Genomic DNA, 23,166 nt, shown 5'->3' with positions numbered 1-23,166 from the left:
CTATTTTCCTATTGTGTTGATATCTGTGCACAACTAAGTTGCAGAAGCTGTGAAGAGTAAGGAGATAAGCCATGTGTACACAATGTGTGTTCCAAACAGTCTTCTTAACCTATCATGGGCCTTTAGATGCTGTTCACAGCCTCGCCTGCTCTGCAATGTTTTTCCTTTATGGCTTCTGGGTTTTGTGTCACACTCACAACAATCTCCTCAGATTTTTTTTTAAAGTTATCCGGTGTTTTTCAACTTTTTAAACATTTAAGTCTCTGCTTTATCTGAAATGTAATATGAGGTAAGAGCCTAAGAGTGTTTAAATCATTCTTAATTTTTAATTTATACACATGAAAAATAATTTTACACAAAAGTGAATCAAACTATCATCATTACCAGAGATTCCATATCAATCTTTTCCTTTTCAAAAGTGCTAACGTATTCAGAGAGGCTAAGTGCTGCCAGAGTTTCTTGCAAAGTTAGGACTTCTTCATTTTCAACATCAAGATCACAAGACTCATCCAAGGTCAGCTTTGGCTCCTCATGCATCTTTTAAAAAAGTTGGGGAAACATTACAAAGCTCAGAACAACTCCCATAAAATATCTCCTAATCTACAGAAACTCTAAAATCATTCTGCTCTATAAACAAATCATAATTTTTAGTAGTTTGTCATCCAAAGTTTTACATTCTGAAAAAGCACATTAATTTAATAAATCACTCGTGTTCCCATTTCTTACAGCAACAGGCAGCTACGGAGTTCTATTACACTTGTAAACCTCAGTGTATTTTGATATATCGCAACAGTTTGGGTTTTTGGAAAACTGTTCAGTTCCAACTACAATCTAAACGTTAATTGAGCCACACCTGCTTCTCCTGAAAATGCGGCTGCTTCACAGCTCCATTAGCAACTGCAAAAGGCCTTGGAGACTCAGTTGAAGCCAAATCTTTCTGATTACACAGGATGTCAAACAATATTAAAGAACCTAAAAAGAAAAGAACATTTTGCTTTTTAATGCTCTAGGTGCTTTTTATAACACAAAATACATCCTCTTACTTTTTCTCAAAGTCCCTAGGCAGAAGTCATACAAAGATTAGATGTTAATCAAATATTCTTGTTTTACCAAACAGCAGAATAAATTAAAATATAAAGTCTTACTAGGTATCATGAAAGGTGAATAGAAAAGGCAGATCTAAACTCAAAGCATTCACTTCTACCCTTTATTAAACTTAAAATCAATTATTCTAAATCTTGCACTAACAATGTCATCCACACTGAAAGCAGTAATGACTTTCAGTGTGACTCAAGAAACACTTTGTTTAAAATGTGGGTATTTGACAGGTTTACCTAAACTGTGCCCAGCAACAGAGACGCCTCCTTTGAAGTCTGGGTTCCGACTCATAAAGAGTGCGTGCAGACGGTTTATCTCCATGCCCACCTTTTCCACGATCTTCTGACAGTAGGTGGGGCTACTGTAAAACAGAATATCCAGCAAGGTCTCGTTGGTAAAGTGACGGAACCGACCAATACTTGATAAAGTGATTTTCTTAATATTCCTGTTCAAAAAGAAAAAGAAGTATATTGTCAGTAGCTACCTCAAACCTATGAATTTTTTAAGTTTAGATTTTGAATCCTGAAAATATACTGCATAAAAAATCCCACAGACGAATTATGAGCTGATCTGTAGACAGAGTTATTATAGATAAATCAAGATATAGCAAAAAATTGCTATTTGTGCCTTAAACTGTACTGTGAATTTGGGGATTCTCTGAAGAGTTATCATATAAAATAAGGCTTACAAAAAGATTTTTATTTTTAAAGAAAGCCTACAGTTTCATTTGTCTTCCAATTTATTGGAAATCAGGATGACAAAAACTGTGGGTGCGAAGGACAACAGAGAAAGTATCAGGAAGAAAGGAGCTTAAAGGAATGCAAATCCTTCCTGGTTTGAGAATGGCCACAGCGAAGTTCAAGAACACCCGCAGAAAAAGGAAACACCCTCGTAACAGGCCCAGCGTGCACAGAACGCTGTTTGCACAGAACGCAGTTTTATTAAACCGTGTGCTCTGAAACATTATGACCTTTACCAAAATTCCGATGTTATTAACCCTGTGTCCTAGCAGAGCTATTACTTAGACTTTAAAAAAAATTACCTGCCCTGGCTGGTGTGGCTCAGTGGACTGAGCAACCAGCCTGCTAACCAAAAGGTCGCCAGTTCGATTCCCACTCAGGGCACATGCCTGGACTGCAGGACAGGTTCCCGCATGGAGATGCGTGAGAGGCAACTAATCGATGTTTCTCTCCCTATCTTTCTCCCCCTTCCCCTCTCTCTAAAAGTAAATAAATAAAATCTTTTTTAAAACACGTTTTTAAAAAATTACCTAAATCTATGGTTCTCAATTAGGAGCATTCTTACTTGCCACAGTGCCTGGTTAAGTGCTTCGGGCAGTCAGTGGCATTTAGACTAAGGACACTAAATGGCGTCCAGTACACACGAAACAACCCGACGTGACAAGGAACGGTCCTGCCAAAAGAGCCCCACTGAGAAACAATATCTAACCAGCGGTTCTCAACTAGGAGTGGCTTCGCCCCAGGGTACCTTTGGCAATGGTTAGACGAGTCTTTGGTGGTCACACTGTGGGAAGGAACGTGCTACCACTGTCTAGGGGGTAGAGGCCAGGGATGCTCCTAAACACCTACAACATACAGGACAGCCCCTAGCCAAACCACTCTGCGTCAGGATTTTACAACCAGGATAAGTCTCCTAGACGCTCTTAAATATTCATAGTAAGAACATGTGCATACACATATACTTGCATACACACATGTGCATGTGTGCACACAGAAAAGTAGCATATAAACATAACCAGTATTTAACCATGCATCAGAGCAAGTATAAATTTAAAATTAAAAAATACATTTGTTCAAGTCATAATAAACTCTTTTACGTTATGGTTTAAAATTTGAATCTAAGTTCGAACAGTTTGAAGAACAAATTACCAAAACCCACACACCTGTCAACGCCCGTGGCATCCCCGCCCAGCGCACTGTGCCAGTGGACCGGAAGGAACTCCACTCGGCTTATCTTCCGATCTTCTAACGATTTCTTGAAATGCGTCTGCAGCAATTTGAGTGAAACCACCCTAAAATCATCCACTTGAAAAAAATATCAAGGAAAACAACAAGTTATATTAATTAAATTCTCCTAGCTTGATAGGTAGTTAGCAATTATTTCAACTATATCTGTATTTTTTATGACACAAACTTTTCAAGAATAAAAAAACCCCTGACATTTAGAAAGTTCTTTTAAACTTTTCATTATTTCAGAGGCATGTCAATGACTAAAAAACATTAGTTTAACTATCACAAACTGCCCTGGGTTGTGTGACTCAGTGGATTGAGTCCAGGCCTCTGAACTAAAGGATCACCGGTTCAATTCCCAGTCAGACACAGGCCTGGGATGCAGTTTTGGTGCCCAGTCAGGAAGCATACAAGAGGCAATCAATCAATGTTTCTCCAATCAGTGTTTCTCTCTCTCTCTCCCTCCCTTCCCCCCTCCAAAATCAATAAGCATGTCCTCGGGTGAGGACATATAAAAATAAATAAATAAGTAAATAATACAATACATGTAAGATATTTGGCACATACTAAGTATTCAATAAATATGAACTATTATACAGAGATAAAAGTAAAGCTTCAGATTTCTCCAGCCAAGATGGAGGCGTAGGTGGATACACTTTGCTTCCTTGTAAAACCAGAAGGAGGATAACAACCAATTTAAAAACAAAAAACAACCAGCACTGCCGGAAAATCAAACTGTAAGGAAGTCCGACAACCAAGGAGCTAAAGAAGAAACATTCATCGAGACTGGTAGGAGGGGTGGAGATGGGCAACCAGGGCAGAGAGGATGTGCAGCACGTTGGTGGCTGGCAGACTGGGCGGTCCCGAATTTGCATACAGATAAGCCAGGAGGAACAACTGAGGAGTAAGACAGACTTCACAACCCAGGGTTCCAGTGTGGGGAAACAAAGCCTCAAAACCTCTGGCTGTAAAAACCCGTGGGGGTTGCGGCAGCCAGCGAAACTGCCAGTCTTCTCAGGAGAGTCCGCTGGGGACAGTCCACAGGGTCCTAGAACATACACAAGCCCACCCACCTGGGAATCAGCACCTGGGCAGCACCAGGAAGGGCGAAATTCACTGTGGGAAGCAGGGGAAGTGACTGAAGGCGGGGTAAGAGCTGAGCAGGCAGCACTGTTCCCTCTTGGACACCTCCCCCACATAGAGCACCACAATGCAGCAAAAAGGGTTGCCCCACCCCGACGAATACCTAAGGCTCTGCCCCTTAAAACGTAACAGGTACACCAACACAAAGAAATATGGCCCAAATGACAGAGCAGATCAAAACTCCAGAAAAAGAACTAAAGTGACAAGAAGATAACAACCTATCAGATGCAGAGTTCAAAGCACTGGTAATCTGGATGTTCACAGAAATGACTGCATTCACTCACAAAATGAAGGAAGAAATGAAAGCTATACAAAGTGAAATAAAGAAAAATACACAGTGAACCCACAGTGAAAGGAAGGAAACCAGGACTCAAATCAACAATTTGGAATAAAAGGAAGAAATAAACATTCAACTAGAACACAATGAAGAAACTAGAATTTTAAAAAATGAGGAAAGGCTCAGGAACCTCTGGGACAACTTTAAGCATTCCAACATCTGAGTCAGAGGGGTGCCAGAAGGAAAAAAGGAAGAGCAAGAAATTGAAAGCTTATTTGAAAAAATAAGAAGGAAAACTTCCCCAATCTGGTGAAGGAAATAGACATGCAAGTCCAGGAAGCTCAAAGAGTCCCAAAGAAGATGGACCCAAAGAGGAACACACCTAAACACATCACAATTAATTTTGCCAAAGATTAAAGATAAAAAAAGAATCTTAATAGCAGCAAGAGAAAAGGAGACAGTAACCTACAAAGGAGTTCCTGTAAGACTTTCAGCTGATTTCTTCAAAGAAACCTTGCAGGCAAGGAGGGGCTGGAAAGAAGTACTCAAAGTCATGAAAGGCAAAGACCTACAGCCAGATTACTCTATCCAACAAAGCTCTCATTTAGATTGGAAGGACAGATAAAGCACTTCCCAGATAAGGTAAAGTTAAAGGAGTTCATCCTTACCAAGTCTTTATTATATGAAATATCAAAGGGACTTATCTAAGAAAAAGAAGATCAAAACTATAAACAGTAAAATGACAACAAACTCACAACTATCAACAACTGAATCTAAAAAAACCCCACAAACTAAGCAAACAACTAGAACAGGAACAGAATCATAGGAATGGACATCATGTGGAGGGTTATCAGTGGGAAGGGGGTGGAGGGAGAATGGAGGCACAGGTACAGGGAAAACCAAGTATAATTGGTAGGTACAAAGTAGACAGGGGGATGTTAAGAATAGTATGGGAAAGGGGAAGCCGAAGAGCTTATCTGTACAACCCGCGGGCATGAACTACGGGAGGAAATGCTGGAGGGAGGCGGTTACAGGGTGGAGGGAAATAAAGGGGAGAAAAAATGGAACAACTCTTAATAGCATAGTCAATAAAATATACTTTAAAAAAACTTCAAAAATTTCTGTAAACCACGCAGACTCATACTTCCATTAAACAACTCCTCACCACTAATTCACTATAAATCAGTTTAATATACAGGTGTTCCTAGTTGCTAGAAGTGTTCGAGCAGAGGCGACAAGAAAGGCTCAATTATTTCCAAGGTCCCATCTAATTCTTCAGTCTAGATTTTTATGAGTTATACATGTCATAAAAGTAAATCAAGTACAAATTAATATTCCCAGTGATCAAATAATTCACCTCTTACAGGCCTCTCAGCTGGAAGCTGTTTTAAAACATCCCTCAAACATTTAAGAGTCCCTCTATCAGCTCTCCAATCACTCCACGAAGTAAAAGGACTAACACTCACCACATTCAATGATGCTTCTGAAGCGCAAGTCGCACACAGGTCCGATGCCGTGCACCATGAACACCAAATGGTCGACCTGGGGCATCTCCCCTGCAAAAGAAATACACACACACACACACACACACACACACACATAAGCTAGACACGTGTTTGGGTCTCCTAATTGAACAGCAATATTCAGATTTCCCTTTTGTCATCACAAAGTTCTCAAGGAATTCACGGTCCTTCCAACCTAATGAGCCTCATGACCCTCTACCAAATCAGAAGAACAAAACTCAAAGTCCGTCTCGGCAAACAGCAGTGAGCTGGACCAAGGAGCAGAGGCAGCAGGCCATCTCTGGTCCCAGAAGTCGTCAGCATGTGATGACCAGCAGGTTTGTACCTACAGAGGCTCCATGACCTGGTGATTTCTTCAGAACTCCACAGGGCACTGAACCCCACATGGAGAAGCCACCTGCCCATATAAAACTGTAAAATATTTCCCCCAAATCCCTTTCTTTGATTTGTTAGATTCATATATACTATAATAAGAACATCTCCAAGTTAAATCTACTATTTTATTCTGGTTATTTCATTCAGGTTCATAATATGACTACATTCATTTTATAATCTCTTAAGACAATGAAATAAATATAAAGTATGTAATTGTCAAAATAAAGCCCATACTTCAAATGGCATAATAGGAGAAACCAAAGGACAAACACTGGAGCAAGGGTTGGCAAACCACGGCTAATGGTCCAAATCCCGCCCACTGCCCGTTTTTATAAATGCAGTGCTGCTGAAACACGGCCATGCCCATTGGCTCACACGGCCTGCAGATGCCTTCGCGCTGCAGCGGCAGAGCTGCACGGACGCAACAGAACCCACGTGGCCCGCACAGCCTAAAACACTGACCGCTTAGCCTTTACAGGAAACACCTGCCGCGCTGGCACTCAAGTACGAAAAACGAATTGAGGCATGACAAAACAAGCCCCAAAACACAGCGAAAAGCCTAGTTTCGACCACCAAAATATTTCTTTACAACAATACATGTTTTAGAATCTACATTACATAATTTATGTATCTTCACAGAATTCTAAATGTAAAAATAAAGAAAACAGGCAATAAAATTTTTAAAAGACATGTGCCGACCTGGCTGCCTTCTGCATGTTAGGCAGGTAACCCTAATAACTGCTTCGTTATACGTCCTCCTTCTAAAAAATGATGCTAAAACAGAGAAGTGCAGAAATGACACTGGTCCCAAACAAATCATACACACCATCGGGAATTTCATCAAGGTTATCATCGATCCCGCGCTTTACAACCCTGGGCCTCGTCTGTCCATCCTGTGTGGTCCCCCACTCATCGGGCACTGAGGAAGGCTGGAACTGAACAATAACCTTCAAGATACAACAGAAGGATTTTGACAGGTCTCACCAGCAAATTCATTTCCACTACGGGCTAAATGTGTATTTCCACACACAATAAACTACCCGCATAGTATGGGTAGTTTATACTCCAAGTACTACTACTGTCCCCCCGAACCAATCTGTAACAGTCCTGATGGTGTTCAGGAATCATTAAAACTAAGCAAATCAATACCATTATTTCCAATGCTAACGTTAGAAAATAATACAACTAAATCAGAAGTAATACGCCTGCTCTGGCTGGTGTAGCTCAGTGGATTGGGCACGGGCTGTGAACCAAAGGGTTGCCAGTTCGATTCCCAGTCAGGGCAATGCCTGGGTTTGCAGGCCAGGTCCCCAGTGGAGGCCACGTGAGAGGCAACCATACATTGATGTTTCTCTCTCTCTTTCTCCCTCCCTTCCCCTCTCTCTAAAAATAAATAAATAAAATCTTTAAAAAAACACACACCTGGATTTAGAAATGTAATAAACATCCAAGTTCACACATAAGAAACTAAGGAAAAGTTACCTGCAACAGGAGTCTATTGACAACTGCTTTTTCATTGCCAAGAACTGGTTTATTCATCCCTTTTTAGGAAGGCATATAATCATTTTTTTAATACTTTAACTATTTTTAGAAAGGGGGAAGGGAGGCAGAAAGAGGGGGAAAGAAACACCACTGTGTATTGCCTCTTGCACACCCCCTACTGGGGACCCTGCCTGCAATCCAGGCGTGTGTCCTGACTGAGAATCGAACCAGCGGCCCTTTGGTTTGCAGGCCAGCACTCAATCCACTGAGCCACACCAGCCAGGGCAGGAAGACATATATTCTGTTAAATCCAACTGTATTAAATTAAACCTAGTGTCATATGAAAATATTTTTCAAAAAATAAATGCATGCAAAATGCTATGCAAAATTTTGTGTTTGTACACAAAACAAAAAGTTAAAAAAACTTTTAAACAAAAGGATAAGAGTGGTTACCATCAAGAGGAGATACTGGGGGGATGCAGAAGTAAGAGGCTGTTATTTTGAGGCTATTTTTTATTTTATACCTTTTTATACTGTTTAAACTTTGTTGACATATACAGGTTTTTATTTTTACTTACTTAGTTTTTGTTTTAATCTTCACCCAAGAATATGTTTTTTTATTGATTTTAGAAAGGAAGGTAGGGAGGGGGAAGGGAAGGAAAGGGGGATGGGGGAGAGGGGGAGAAAGAGAGAGAGATAGACAGGTTTCAGTATGAGGGAGAAACATCAATGGGTTGCCTCCCGTATGTGCCCCAACCCACAACCTTCTGAGATATGGGACCAACTGAGCCACCTGGCCAGGGCTATTTTTATTTACTTTAATATCAATAAGGACTATAGAGGTAGTTAGAGTATAGGTTACTTTATACTTTCCTGTAATAAACAAACAGCCTGTGTTTGAGCAGCTGTATGCCAAGGACTATGCTAGATGCTTCTGCATAAATTACCACACTTCATCTAAAACATGGCCCAAGGAGGTAATCCTATTGCAAGTGGGGAACCTGTAGCTCAGAGACTGGGAATGGTAAATAAAAGGATGCGAACACCACTTGCACTACATTAAAAATAATAAGCAGAAGAAAAAAAGTTTCTAAAAACAGTACAAATAAGAAGGAAAAACATATGTTACATTTCAAAGGTTGAAACAAACTGTCATCAAGGGCATGGTGGGTAAACTAGGGCCCATAGGCCAAACTGGCCCACCACTTGTTTACACAAATAAAGTTTTATTAAAAATAAAGTTTTACAATGTCTGTAGCTGCTTTCAGGCTACAAAGGCAGAATTGACAGCTACAACAAAGACCATATGGTGTAAAAAGCCTTAAATATTTACTCTCTTGCCCTTTCCAGAAAGAGTAAGCTGACCTCTGATGAAGTGCACAAATTTATCAAGCAACCTCTGTGCTGCATACCAAGCTCAGCTAACACGTTGCCACAAATAGAAGCTTCATGAGCCAGATTTAAATGTTATTTTTGTTTCTATGATCACTGTGAACGATAAACTTAAAAGCAATGCATTGTTATAAATCTATCCCTACTGCAGAAAAACGAACATTTATCAAACACGTTCTGCAAAATAATTATCTTAATGAACCTATAAACTTTAATATCTTAAAAATGCCATTACCTTTGGATTGTGCATAACAATTGTCTCCCCACTTGGAAATTCTAATCTGCGGTGCCACTGATTTGTGGTTACAGCTTTTTTGTATTCAGCCTACAATAATGGAAACAACATGTATTCATTATTACAAATCTGTAACACATTAAGAGAAAAAGAGGAAGAAAATTATAACTATGATGGTAATAAAAATAACAGTAACAGCAGCTCTCATGTGCTAACTGGTTACCATACTTATCACTTTACATGTATTACCTCATTTAATTAATTACTTTCAATCACTTTAAATAACGTTATCCACATTACACAGAGGCAAAAGCCAACATTAGACAGTCAGTTTCCTCGAGCTGCCATAACAAAGCACCACAAACTGGGAGGTGTAAAACGACAGAAATTTACTCCCTCCGCCCTGGAGGCCAGGAGTCTGAAATCAAGGTGTCCGCAGGGCCACGTTCCCTCTGAGAGCTACAGGGGACTCCTTCCTCACCTCCCCCTGGCTGCTGGCAGCCTGCTGACAATCTTCAGTGTCCCTCGGCTTACAGGTGCATCACTCCAATCTTCTATTTTCACAGAGCCGTCTCCCTGTGTCTTATCATACTGTCTTCTTAAAATGCCAGTTACACGGGATAAGGGGCCCACCCCACTCCACGATCATCTCCTCTTAAGTAACTGTATGTGCAATGACCCTAGTTGCAAACAAAGTCACATTCTGAGCTGCCGGAGGTTAGGACTTCAACCTGTCTCTTCTGGAGGGGACACAACCCAACCCCTAGCAGGCCTTTTCCTTCCCAGCTGCATGAGATTGCACAGTGGCAAGCAGCCGAGGCGGAGCTGCAGTTCACTCTGCCTGCAACTTGCTGACACCGACGAGGGTGATCTTCGTGGCGGGACCGAGACAGGCTCTCTCGTCAACAGAGGCTGCTCCCTGTGGGCGGGATCACCCGCGGCTCCAACGCACACAGGGCCCAGGTCTTTTAAACCAAAGCACGGAGGAATAAAGCGCACGTACCTCTAGTTTTTCGCTGAACTCCTCTGTGTAGGGAATGAATCTGCTGTCCGTGTCCCCCTTGTAAAACCAAGTGCAGCGCCTCACCTCGGCGGGCCCCTCTTCCCAGTACACGGCTCTCCTCACTCGGTCGTAGAGGTGCACGTCGTAGCGCCCCCCGTCCGTGCCGAGGACCACACTCTCGGGGTCTGGCTGCACTGGAAGCGAAGCCCACGTTTTAACCCGGCGGTTACAAGGCATGTTTACAAGTCATGCATAATGAGTACAGTGACTGACTGATCTTGAAAGACAAAGAACGAAGCTCATTTTTATTTGAAAAGATTTGAGATTAATCTGTACTGATCAAAATTACGATTCCTTTTTTTTTAAGATTTTGTTTATTTGCCTGGCTGGCGTAGCTCAGTGGATGGAGCGCGGGCTGCGAACCAAAGTGTCGCAGGTTCAATTCCCAGTCAGGGTACATGCCTGGGTTGCAGGCCATGACCTCCAGCAACCGCACATTGATGTTTCTCTGTCTCTCTCTATCTCCCTCCCTTCCCTCTCTAAAAATAAATAAATAAAAATCTTTTTTAAAAATTTGTTTATTTGAGAGAGAGGGGAAGGTAAGGAAAAAGAGGGAGCGAAACACTGATGTGTGAGAGAAACACTGACTGGTTGCTTCTTACACATGCCCGACTGGGGACCAGGACCACAACCCAGGCATATGCCCTGAGTGGGAATCGAACCAGCGACCCTTCATTTTGAGGGAAGACACTCAACCAACTTGAGCCACGCCGACCAGGGTATGATTGTTCTCGAGTGAACAAACAGCCAGAGCAAACTTTTTTAAAACACGATGGTAAAATAAGTGAAATAACTGGTATATATTTTTTAAACCAAAGCAGTAATACTCATGAAGAAGTATATTTCTAAAGAATATTAATAGGTAATTAAGTTTCATGAAAGAATATCATCAGGGTACACACACAAAAAATCCCATATTTCTATACTGCAAGACTTCTCAGAGCCTCAGCGCGCTCCCATACACTGGCTATTTCAACAGACGTAGCTACAGCAGTTCCACGACTCAGGTGACCATGGTTACAGTATTTTTTTCACAGTATCTTAAAAAATAAAATTTCCAGAGAAAACGCTTTGCAAATACCCTATGAATAATGGAAATAAGAAAGCTGACACCCAAAAAAACCTGACACCTAGATTATATGAACTGCTCTATTTCTCTGATTCAAAAAGCCTCTATTAAAACCCTTCTTCAAATAACTTGCTCAGACAACTCAGGACTTACATTAATATCATCATCTTAAAGTACAGAGTTTGGTGGGATCTGCGAGGATTAAGCAATGTGACATTCACAAAAAGTAAGCCATGGCCAAACACCCCTCATTTCTTCTCTCCCTAAAATCAGCTACACTGATAAATGACGCACAGTCAGTGCTTACCTGAATTATAGACTTCTTCGAGGTTCAAAGAGTCAAACACACTGAAAGGCATCCACACTTGCTTGTATTCGACCTCCTTGCAGTAAAACCAGTGCGGCTGGACGGGCTCGTACTGGTTCTGAAGTAAGAAAGGAGGCGGCCCCTGCACAGCGGGACCCGGGGGCCTGGGCAGGGCCGGCGGCTGTGCTGCAGGGGACAGCCCTGGCTGCACCGGAGGAGGGATCTGGAGGGGACGGAAAAGTTAAGACCGTCACGCTTGTTCCAAGGAACAGTTCTGGACACGCTTCAGACCCATTATCAAGAGTCTGCGTAACAGTCTGATTTACATCAAATAAAACGAAACCCATTCTCCACCCCCAAGAGTAAAGTTATGTTCCAGTCTCATTATGATACTGATATCTCTGCCACTCTGGGTTGGGTTCTTCTTTCCACTGTTTCCCCTTTTCTGATTTAGTTGATCTCCCCTTGGAAGTCAGCTGGATATCGGTTGGGAAAAGAACAAAAGGAACTTCATAAAATTTACCCGGTGTAAATGTTATTCTATCACTCTCCTGAGACAGAGTTTAACTGTCTAGATCCAAACTTCATAAATGCAAATAAAAGAAATTATTGGAGTAATTCATTTTAGTCCCTGTAATTAAATATCTAGATTGAATAGTATAATTAAAAAATGAGAAGTTGGCAGTCTGTTAAGATAATAATTGCTTTGACTCTCACCGGTCCTTAGATCCCATTAATTATTGGTATCTAGCACTAAAATCTGGAAATACTGGCACAGATTAACTCATTAAAATCAATTACTGCTTCAATACAGATGAATACAAATGAAAACGTGAACCATTCAACACACTACCTTTAACATATGCTTGTATAAAAAAGTTTTTAAAAATAGAAACAAAATCTATACCTAGTATTTTTACATGTCCTATTGAATGCTCTTTTTTCCTGGTAAGAAATCAAAGCATACAGCTTACAAAGCAATCTCTGAAAATAATGTGTCATCATATTGATTACAAAAAGCACTGAGAGAGAGACTACAAATCAAATGAATAACTGGTGAGACAAATCAAGGAAACGGGAGCAGGTGTCCATACCGGCGGCACAGGTCCCGGAGGCGTCTGGTACAGGTGAGCCCCGGGGGGCCCGGAGGGTGGCGGATGGGCGGGGTGGCCCGGGGTTTGGCACTGTTGCAGCTGTGGCGGTGTAATGTAAGGGTTGGCTCTGCTGCTCACGGGAGTATGGCGATAGGGGTTGTACCCTTGTTGGGGCATTCCTTGGGGTGGGCTCCCAAAATTTGAAGGAGGGAGACTACTCGGCTGAGAAGGCAAGTAAGCGTTCGTTCCCATCTGTGACGAAGGCGGAGCACCATGTGGAGCCTTTGCGCTGGACGGTGGACACGCGTCTTGGGATGCGGGTGTGAAAGGGAGCGCAGCTGGGGGCTTGGAGAACGCGGGCGGGCCAGCCGATGCCCCCGCGGCTGTCAACGGCGACTGCCCGATGTTCCCAAACGGATCGCCGCTGCTTGATGCCTGAGAGAAGTAACTAAACGTCTGTGGGGTGGACGTGTGAACCGAAGTCTGGCCGAGGAAGCTGTCCTCCTCACCAACGTCTGTGGAATCCTCTGAAAAAGGCAGAAGGGCAAATGGTCTCAAAAGTATGACATCGTTCTACAGATCCAGTGCTCGTTACTCCTATTTTGCTCAAACTTTCACTTCTGCATTACAGGAAAAAAATGAAAAATTTTTATTTGTTTTTTCTCTGAAAATTTCTTTTTGAAGCCCTGGCTGGCATAGCTCAGTGGATTGAGCGCAGGCTGAGAACCAAAGTGTCACAGGTTCAATTCCCAGTCAGGCCACATTCCTGGGTTGCAGGCCACGGCCCCCAGCAACCGCACATTGATGTTTCTCTCTCTCTTTCTCCCTCCCTTCCCTCTCTAAAAATAAATAAATAAAATCTTAAAAAAAAAAAAAAAGAAAATTTCTTTTTGAAATAAAAAACTAAAAAATGTGAGTAAGAAACAACAAAAAGGCTCTAGCCAGGTAGCTCAGTTGGTTAGACTGCCATACCCATACAACAAGGTTGCAGGTTCAATCCCCAGTCAGGGCACATATAAGAATCAACCAATGAATGCATAAATAAGCAGAACAACAAATTGATGTTTCTCTCTCTTTCTCTCCCTCTCAAAATCAATAAATAAAAAAATTTTTTAAAAGAAAATGAATAGCCCTGGATGGTGTGGCTCGAGGGATTGAGTGCCGGCCTGTGAACCGCAAGGTCACCAGTTCAATTCCCGGTCAGGGTACATGCCTGAGCTGCAGGCCAGGTCCCCAGCTGAGGGTGTGCAAGAGGCAACCAATCGATGCATCTCTTGTACATGTTTCCCTCTTTTTCTCCCCCCCTTCCCCCTCTCTAAAAATAAATAAATCTTTTTAAAAATTAAAAATACAAGAAATGAAAAAGGAAGAAAAAATTATAATTCATTCATAAGCCCACTTTCCAGAGACAATCACCACTAACAACATTTTGGTCCATACTTTTCCATACTTTTTAAATGAATATAAACAGTTATGTGTTATTTCTTCTGTAGATATATAGAAATTATACATGTTTGCATATAGACATTTTTTTAAAATAGAAACAAAATCTATACCTACTATTTTTACATGTTCTTTTGAATGCTCTTGTTTCCTGGTAAGAAATCAAATAGTATTCTGCTACCCGACACACATTATTTTATTTCTACAGTAATGGCAAGAAACTAAAGGACAGATATTAACTCTGTTGACGAGAAGGGGTATGTTACGGCTCTTATCAGCAAAGCACGGACTGTACAAATGAACACGTGGTATTTGTATTCACAAGGCAAAACAGGTCAACCGTGAACTGCCATCCCTACAATCACAGAGTGTCACAACCAGATCATTTGTCATCAGAGAATGCCTAACCACTAGAAAGTCCTTCTCTAACCCAGGGAAGTCCCCTCACTTCCCTCTGCCCAACCTGGTCTCCACTGCAGGTGTTACCGGCACCCACTATTCACCTTCTGTTCTGCCACCAAGTTGTACAATCAAAGCGCTTTTCCTCTGCGTGGCCTCAAAGTCCAGCCCGCTCTCCCATCCAAACTTGTGTCCTCTCCCTAATCTCTTCCCTCTCGGGCTCCACACCTTCTTATCTCCTACTGCTGAAGGGTGGAGCCTGTCCGAGGGGCGGCCCGGCTCCCAAGACACAGGCACGCCGAGGTCCCTGCCTGTGAGACCTGGCAAAGGAGGCCTTCTTTCCAGCTGCAGCCTCCATCCTGGTCTGCCCAAGGAGGACCCCGGGCTGGCAGATTCTGGCTTGGGTTTCTAGGTTGTTCCCACTATTTTTCATCAATGTAACAGAAATAACCCAGTATTCAAAATACTCCTCTAGGTTGTTTCTTTGTAACTAAAAATAAAATAGCACCTCCTGCACAAAGGCTTTTGTTGGCTTGTATCAGTCTACTTTTCTTACGTATTTCCAGTTCCCACCCTTCTCTCTTCAGTCATGTAACTCACTTGGACTTACCTATATTTCATCTCTCAGTAATTACCAGCATCGCCCTGCCTGGTGTGGCTCAGTGGACTGAATGCGGGCATGAGAACCAAAGGGTCACCAGTTCAATTCCCAGTCAAGGCACATGCCTGGGTTGAAGGTCAGGTCCCTAGCAGGGGGCGCACGGAAGGCAACCACACACTGATGTTTCTCTACCTCTTCTTCTCCCTCCCTTCCCCTCTCTCTAAAAATCGATTTTAAAAATCTCAAAGAAAAGAAAAATAACTGCAAGGATAGGAGGGGAAAAAAAAAACCTCTTTCATCCTTTAAGACAATTTGGGAATCAACCTCATCCAGGAAGCTTTTTTCTGATTAGCGTCAATTACAAATGAAATAGTGATCTCACCATAACGCCAGCCTCACCTCACGGGCACTTTCTAATTACATGTGAACACAGTGAACATCAAGACCCACACCTTTAATGGGCACCTACCTCCCTGTATATTGTGACGCTCCCAACTCCGTCTCAAACGAGACTGTTCTCATTCGTTCCAGAACCCACTTTCCACCTGCTTCCTCAATACTTTCAGCAGGCCCAGCCACGTACACCCTGAGCTCAGTGAGCTCAGACAGAACGTACCATCACCGCCGTCCCCTTCCGCGTGCTCCTCTGCCACGTCTATCACAACTCCCACGCATCCATCCCCTCAAACCAGAACCTCGCCTCTCAGTCTCCTCCCTCTCTCCCGTCCCATTGATTTAATCGTTCGGACCCTCATTCCAGAAACATGTACAAAGCATCCATTCTGTGCCAGGCGCTGGAGCTAGGTCTGGAGGCTAAAACGGAACTAGGAGAAGGAGTCACTATGGTAGACAACCTGGCCACCAATGAGCCACTAAGTCCCTAAGATTTTATAGCCTGAGAACCTCTCACATCCATTCCCTGCTCTCCATACTCCATGTGGCTGACCAGGGCTAGAGCGCTACCCACTCCTGCCTGATTCACAATGGCCTCCAGGCTGACCGCTCCTGCTACCGTCAGCTTTACTCCAGGGCAGTCTCAGAATACTCCGGTCTTTCTGAAACACACCTCTAATTTCACTGCCTTGTTTACCAAGGGTGACTACAAACTCCTCAATTTGTTATAGGAGGCCCTTTGTGACCTGGTCCCCGCTGACCACTCAAGCTGCTCCCCTGCATACCCTCTGGTCACACCGGTCCACTGGGGGAGGGGAGAAGGGGCGGGGAGAGAAGGACGTGGGGGAAGAGACAATGTGAACACCTACCATCGAATCCTGCCGGGTGTGCAGATTCTCTCCCACCTCAGACTTTTACGTACGCCTGCCTCTCCAGACTCCCTAATTTCTGTGTATCCTCCTGCACTGAGCTCAAGAATCACCTCTTCTGTGAGGCCCAAAGGATGTCCTCTCCCAGGTCAGCCAGACTGACACCCAGAGCTTTCACAGCAGCCTATCAATCCCTCCCTCTAGCCGTGATGAACCTGCAACACAACTGCTCACACAGCTGGGCAGTGTGTACACGAACACTGTGCAATCACTGCGGGCGCTGCTATCTGCTCTGGGTCTCCCAGGCACACGGAACAAGGCCTGGTAAACAGAAGCTACTCAATCCACGTTTGCTGAATGAACGAAATCGCTTCCTACGTATCAGGTAACTGTTTCCCCAAGACGATTAACTGTTGCTTTTCTGAATGGGTTTCTAATGACCAAGTGTTTTTTAGAGATGGAAAAATAATTGTACAGAATTTCAGTTCCAAAAAAATATATATTAATTTTCTCACTACAAAATAAGGTATGTCCAAGAAACCAGAGTTTTCAAAACAGGTAGTCGTCCAGCAGCTGACAGCGACACACACAAACCAAACACTGCACAGGGGGACGGGGGGCCTGCGCCAAGCGTTTGTGAAGCAGGGGACGATCCGAAAGCCCCGCGTGTGGCCTTATGTGTCCCTGCAACCTCCTGCTCCACCCGGGCTAGTCCTTCACCAAGAACGGCAGTGCCTAACCTTCCAGCCGTGTTATCAAAACGAGACGTATATATTCCTGACTCCTATGCTTTCATTCGTTCAACAACCGTCCATTGAAAAACTGGTCTACAGCATACCAGGAACCGTTCTCGGTATAACTCCCTGCTCTCGTGGAGCTTATGTTCTAGAGGGGTGAGATAAATACGTGTGCAGGTCAGCTGGTGACAAGCACCAAGAAGAAACACAACACAAGGGAAAGGGAATCTGCATGCACAACGGCCTCCAGCTTGCCCTTCAGGTCTCCAACGAAACTCTTCTCAGTCTGGAGAGCCAGGATAAGTGAGTCAATGGGGAAATAGTCCCCATTCACTGAGGATCTACATGCTAGGCACGAAATATCCTAGAAATAAAAAAGGTGAATCAGAGCTGCAAACTTCAAGAAGTCCACAATCCCAATAGGCATGTGTGTTTATTTTGCAAACATTTATGTAACACTATGTGCCAGGCACTATTCTCAGCGCCTTACAAAAATTAACTCACTTCTCATTACAGCCCCATCAGGCTGCACGGAATGGAAACTGCGCACAGAGAGGTAAAGCAACCTGCCTGAGGTCGCACAGAAAGTTACTGGCAAGGGCCGGGCCGGAGCACAGCATGCGCTCCTAAACACCGCTCTCCGGGTTTATCCCACACAGTCGCTGAAAAGCAATCTCGCTGCAATAACAAAAATGTGAACACGGAGTTAAGGTGCACATAGGAGTGGGACCCGAGAGAACAAGAAACAGCCCTGGAGGAAGTGATGCAGCGTGTTCAGAGAGGAGGATTGCATTCTGGACCTCAACCCTGCGAACGTTACTCGTCTACCCTAGCAGATACCCTACTGTATCCTAGAAGAGAGAGCACTGTCCGCTTCGTGCGCACCCCCTGAAAGTACCGGGCACACCAGGAAGTGCTCAATAAAGATCTGTGGAGCGCACTGGTGTCCAGCACTCAGAACAGGGGTCCTCCAACGAAGAGCAAAGCAAGTCCCGTGACCTGACCCCGCCCCCAAGGTCCTCGAGTACCCAGGCCACCCAAAGTTGGCCACTGATGGCCCTGGCAACCACCCAGAGGGTCGGGTCGAGGCAGAAGAAAAACCTGCAGTCCGACTGTCGTCACCCGATCACCCGCCCCTCCCCCGCCTCCCCCGCACAATCGCCCCACCAGACCCCCATCCCGTCACTACCTCCGGGCAGGAGCAAGGAGGCCGAGGCAGGGGCGGCTTGGGTGACTGGGATGAAGGGCACATTGAAGCTGAACTCCGTTGCCGAGGATGAGAAGAGTAAGTTAGTGCCCGACAAGGAGGTGGAGGCGGCGCCCCCACCGTTAGGTTTCCTTTCGGCCATGGCTGTGGCCCACCACCCGTTACACGTCTCCGGGAAGCCGGTGAGGCGCCACTGGCCGGAAACCAGTCACGCTCGGGGCCAACACACTTCCGCACTTGCGCACAAGGACCGGAACTCGGGATGGTCCCTGACCCTCTTCCTGCCCCTAGCTGGAGCTGCCATGAAGTAATATGGCGGCGCCGGCTTCAAGCTCGAGTTTTAGCACGTGACACCCGGCCGTGGGGGAGGCGAGACTGGAGGCGGAGGCTAAAGCTAGGGGAAGTGGTGTGGTTTCTGAATCGAGACACGAGTTAACGCTGAAAGTCCTGAATTGGAGGGGGCGCTTTTTAAAAGTACCGACAAGGGTGTAACTGGCAAACATTTTGCAGGAACAGCAGAAGCCCACAGGAGCAGGCAGCAGGGCGCAGTCCACAGGCAGAGAAGACGAGGTGTAGGGGCAACAGTAGCCAAGGCCTAGCCAAACGCACCCGTATCTAACCCGCCTACATGTTTTTTCTGGGCTGAACTGAACTCGTCTTTGGCTCAGAAATAAAAATGGTAAAACTTCTGAAGTTGATAAACCATAAGGGAAAAAAATGTTTAAATAAAAGAGAAACCAGCCCTGGCTGGTGTGGCCCAGTGGATTGAGTGCCAGCCTGCAAACGCAAGGGTCACTGGTTGGATTCCCAGCCAGGGCACATGCCTGGGTTGTAGGCCAGGTCCCTTGTGGGGAAGCATGTGAGAGGCAACCACACATTGATGTTTCTCTCCCTCTCTCTTCCCTCCCTGCCCTTTTCCCTAAAAGTAAATAAGTCAAGTCTCTTTTTAAGAAAAAGAGAGAAACCAGGTAATTGAAACTTAGGGTTGTGACTTTTAAAATAGCTTTCTATAACTACAATAATCTGACTAGTTCATCCCCAAATTGCATTGTGGATAATAAGGATCTAATTGTCTTTTTTTTTTTTTTTTCACAGAAATTAGGAAAGAAAAAAATAACGGACAAGCAGTTTCTCGAAGAGGGAAATGGAAGAGACCTCAAAAGAAGCTTGGAAATTATGACACCGCCCCCTAGCTGTTCACGCCTTTGGAGAACCTGTTTATTGCTTAATTCAGTAAGTATTTAGTGTTTACTGTCAAATATAAAAACAAAACCAGACACTAGGGAAAGCAATAAGGATAGATTTTTATTAAGTACTGACTATTGAAATAGGGAAGGGGGAACATGGTGAACTAAACCTCCCCAAAACAGAAGGCTTGAGACTTTTTGAACACTGTGCAAAGTCAAAGCCACTGGAGGGCGCTAAGGCGGACTGGTCCAATGGAAGAGGCCACCTGAGTTTGTTCATTGAACTTCATCAGGAGGGGCAACCAAGTTCTCTTTCCTTTATGACAGGCAGTGACACAAGTTAGAGCAAGGTACACACCAAGCTGGGAGGCGACAACTCTCCAGTCCTAGAAGACATAGTTCTGTGTGATTTGTATCTCAGAGGGGAGGAGAAAGGATTTACAATTGCAAGCTTTCTGAAGTAACTACTTTAAGAAGAGGTTCCGGGGATTATACGCCTAACACCAGGTTTTGGCTGGAACAGACAGTGAATTCTTCTTGCAGTGCTGAGCTTTGTCAGGCAGGCATGTTAAAGGAGACGGGTCATCCTAGGCGCATGGCCTTAAGCTGCTAGAAGCTGTGCTCAAGTTTGTCCAGGGAGAGTCCGTGTCATTACTGTGCGTGTGCAAGGCAGCATGCTGAACACCGGGGATACCGTCATGTACACACAGAACCCTTCCTTCCTGGCAATTCTCTTGTCTGTCAGAAAGACAGACACTTAAACCCATAATAACAATAAATTAAAGTGCAGTGAGAGTTACAGTGTAGAATTTCCCCCCAAGAGAAGGAGGTAGAATTTTTCTAATGGGGAGGGATAACAACTATTTCAAACAATCAGACTGTCAACAACCTAGTCTACAGTGACATAAAAGCCTTCTCTGACGAAGCAAAATCAAAGTTGATACCTAAAGGACAACTAGCAGAAATTACCTGGAAAAGCTTGAGGAAGAGGGCTTGGAGGGAGTGGTAAGAGACAGCTCTTAGAGATACTCTGAGATGCCCATTTGGGTGCTAAGAGAAATGTAGCTTAGAGTATGGCCGGAGCCCTGTGAGCAAGTGGGAGAAAGCGGGGAGCTGAGATGCAAAGTGGGCAGTTAGACAGGAGCAGAGCGGGAGTGAGAGGCCAGGCACAGAAGGGAGCCAGTGCGGAGAGCCCTGGGTGCCTAGCAACAACAGACAATTACAGAGTGGGACCCTACCCCCCGGGGTGACCTTTCCTCCCCCAGCATATCACTGCTTACACCGTTTGGACCCTCTTCTGACCTTTCCTGCCTTGGCACGTGGCTAGTCCTGTGGTGGACAGGAGGGACAAAGGGGCCAGAGAGCAGACTCCCAGACAAGCCCTCACACAACCACTTTCCTAAGTATGAAGCCCTCCAGATGATGAGGTTTGGACCTGCGTCAAATAATCTTAGAACCAAAGCCTCTGGTCTGTTGACCACAGAGAGTTTTGTTTTGTTTGACATTATTTCTTGTTTTTAAATATATTTTCTTGATCATGCTATTACAGTTGTTCTGATTTTTCCCCCTTTGCCCCCTTCACCCAGCACCCCCCATCCCTCAGGCAATCCCACCCCACCTTGTTCCTGTCCACGGTCGTGCGTGTAAATTCTTTTGCTACTCCATTTCCTACACCGGACTTTACTTCCCCATAGCTAATCTGTAACTACCTAATCCCCTCTGGGATTTCCCCACTGTACTTCTTAATCCGCTCACCTCTCGCTCCTTCTCCCACACGCCCCCTCCCATCTCTTTACCTCTAACCTTTGACATTTTAATTATGATGTGCCTTGGCAGCCTCTTCTCCATCTTGTTTGGGACTCTGTGCTTCCTGGACTTGCATGTCTATTTCTTTCACCAAATTAGAGAAGTTTTCTTTCATTGTGTTTTGAAATAGATTTCCAACTTCTTGCTCTTTCTCTTCTTCTGTTACCCAATGAAGCGAATGTTGGAATGCTTAAAGTTGTCCCAAGGCTGCTTACACTATCCTTGTTTTTCTAGATTCTCTTTTCTTCTTGCTATTCTGATTGTTTTTGCTTCCTTATGTTCCTTATTGATTTGATTCTCAACTTCATCCACTTAAGAGTTGTTTCCCTGTAAATTGTTCTTTATTTCCATTAGTGTATACTTGATTTCTGACTGGATCTTTTTTACACTGTTAAGGTCCTCACTAAGTTTCTTGAGCATCCTTGACCAGTGTATCGAGCTCTGCATCTAATAGATTGCTTATCTACATTTTGTTTAGTTCTTTTTCTGGAGTTTTGATCTGTTCTTGCATTTGGGCCATGTTTCTTTGTCTCATTTTGGCAGCCTCCCTGTCTTGGTCATGTGACCTAATGTAGTAGGTGTCCTGTAGGGTCCAGTGCCATAGCCTCCCCTATTGATAGAGGACTTAAAAGTTAGAAAATTTTAGTTTAAGTGATAGCTAATAAGCTTAGTAATTGATGCATGCAAAAGCTTTTGTTCCAGGAACTGAAGGTATGACCCACCCTGACTCCAGGAGACCATAAGCAGTTCTACCTTTGTTCCTCAGAAGGACTGCAAGCAACTCAAGATGATATCTGAGCCACTGTACTCCAGGGTGAGAAGATCTCTACCCAGGACACAGCTAAAGACCACCCCCCAGGACAAGAATGCTGAAGTCATTTCTTTTAATCCAATTGACTTTTTCCAGAATTTCAAAGCCCCCTCACCACACCTTGTTTATTCCCTTCTATAAAAACCTTGGCCTGGCCCTGGCTGGCGGAGCTCAGTGGATTGAGCGCAGGCTGGGAACCAAAGTGTCCCAGGTTCGATTCCCAGCCAGGGTACATTCCTGGGTTGCAGGCCATAAGCCCCAGCAACTGCACATTAATGTTTCTCTCTCTCTCTCCCTCCCTCCTTCCCTTTCCTCCCTAAAAATAAATAAATAAAATCTTAAAAAAAAAAAAACAAAAACCTTGGCCTGGAAAGAAAAGACAAGGTAGTCTGTTAGGGTGTGAACCCACCATCTTCTCAGGTCGCCAGCCATCTGAATAAAGCGCCATAGAGATTCAGTCCCTGTCTCTGCTTATTGGGCGTGGTAGTGACGGGCAGCCTGAACTCGTGTCTTTTCCGGTTTCATTATCACCCAAGCTGGGTGCTCAAGGTGCACCCTCCTCTTCAGCCTTGGTTGCTGTTGGCAGATCAATGGGAGGGATTCACCCAGGCCATTCAGATGCAAGGATTGGCTGTGACCAATTACCACCAACATCTGCCCTCCGGGGAGGATCAGCTGTGCAGGG

The 23,166-nt window shown here is 44.3% G+C and overlaps 1 protein-coding gene and 1 long non-coding RNA gene across 5 annotated transcripts in view; one reads left to right on the top strand and one right to left on the bottom strand.

The window, feature by feature from the left end:
- Nucleotides 1-18,904, bottom strand: part of LOC114497814 (SEC23 interacting protein) — a 37,534-nt gene extending 18,630 nt beyond the window's left edge. For all 4 annotated transcript variants that reach the window (XR_004903506.1, XM_028513741.2, XM_036027394.1 and 1 more), the window contains exons 1-11: nt 18,660-18,904; nt 13,029-13,555; nt 11,935-12,157; nt 10,499-10,692; nt 9,496-9,585; nt 7,213-7,333; nt 5,955-6,044; nt 3,002-3,143; nt 1,335-1,543; nt 854-972; nt 385-537 (exon numbers count right to left, since the gene is read on the bottom strand). Coding sequence is in view for 3 of the 4 variants with exons in the window: in XM_028513741.2 (XP_028369542.1) it covers nt 385-537; nt 854-972; nt 1,335-1,543; nt 3,002-3,143; nt 5,955-6,044; nt 7,213-7,333; nt 9,496-9,585; nt 10,499-10,692; nt 11,935-12,157; nt 13,029-13,555; nt 18,660-18,819 (2,028 nt within the window). In the remaining variant the exon portion in view is untranslated. The remainder of the gene's footprint in view (nt 1-384; nt 538-853; nt 973-1,334; nt 1,544-3,001; nt 3,144-5,954; nt 6,045-7,212; nt 7,334-9,495; nt 9,586-10,498; nt 10,693-11,934; nt 12,158-13,028; nt 13,556-18,659) is intronic.
- Nucleotides 18,905-19,009: 105 nt separating this feature from the next.
- LOC118500922 lies at nt 19,010-22,629 on the top strand. The gene is made up of 3 exons (XR_004903507.1): nt 19,010-19,163; nt 20,428-20,431; nt 22,361-22,629. It is a non-coding gene; the product is annotated as an uncharacterized LOC118500922 (long non-coding RNA).
- Nucleotides 22,630-23,166: the final 537 nt, after the last annotated feature.

Source organism: Phyllostomus discolor, chromosome 5 (assembly GCF_004126475.2).
Source record: "Phyllostomus discolor isolate MPI-MPIP mPhyDis1 chromosome 5, mPhyDis1.pri.v3, whole genome shotgun sequence".
Taxonomy (NCBI): domain Eukaryota; kingdom Metazoa; phylum Chordata; class Mammalia; order Chiroptera; family Phyllostomidae; genus Phyllostomus; species Phyllostomus discolor.
Note: the sequence above shows the minus strand (reverse complement) of the source record. Positions and strands in the feature narration are given on the sequence as shown.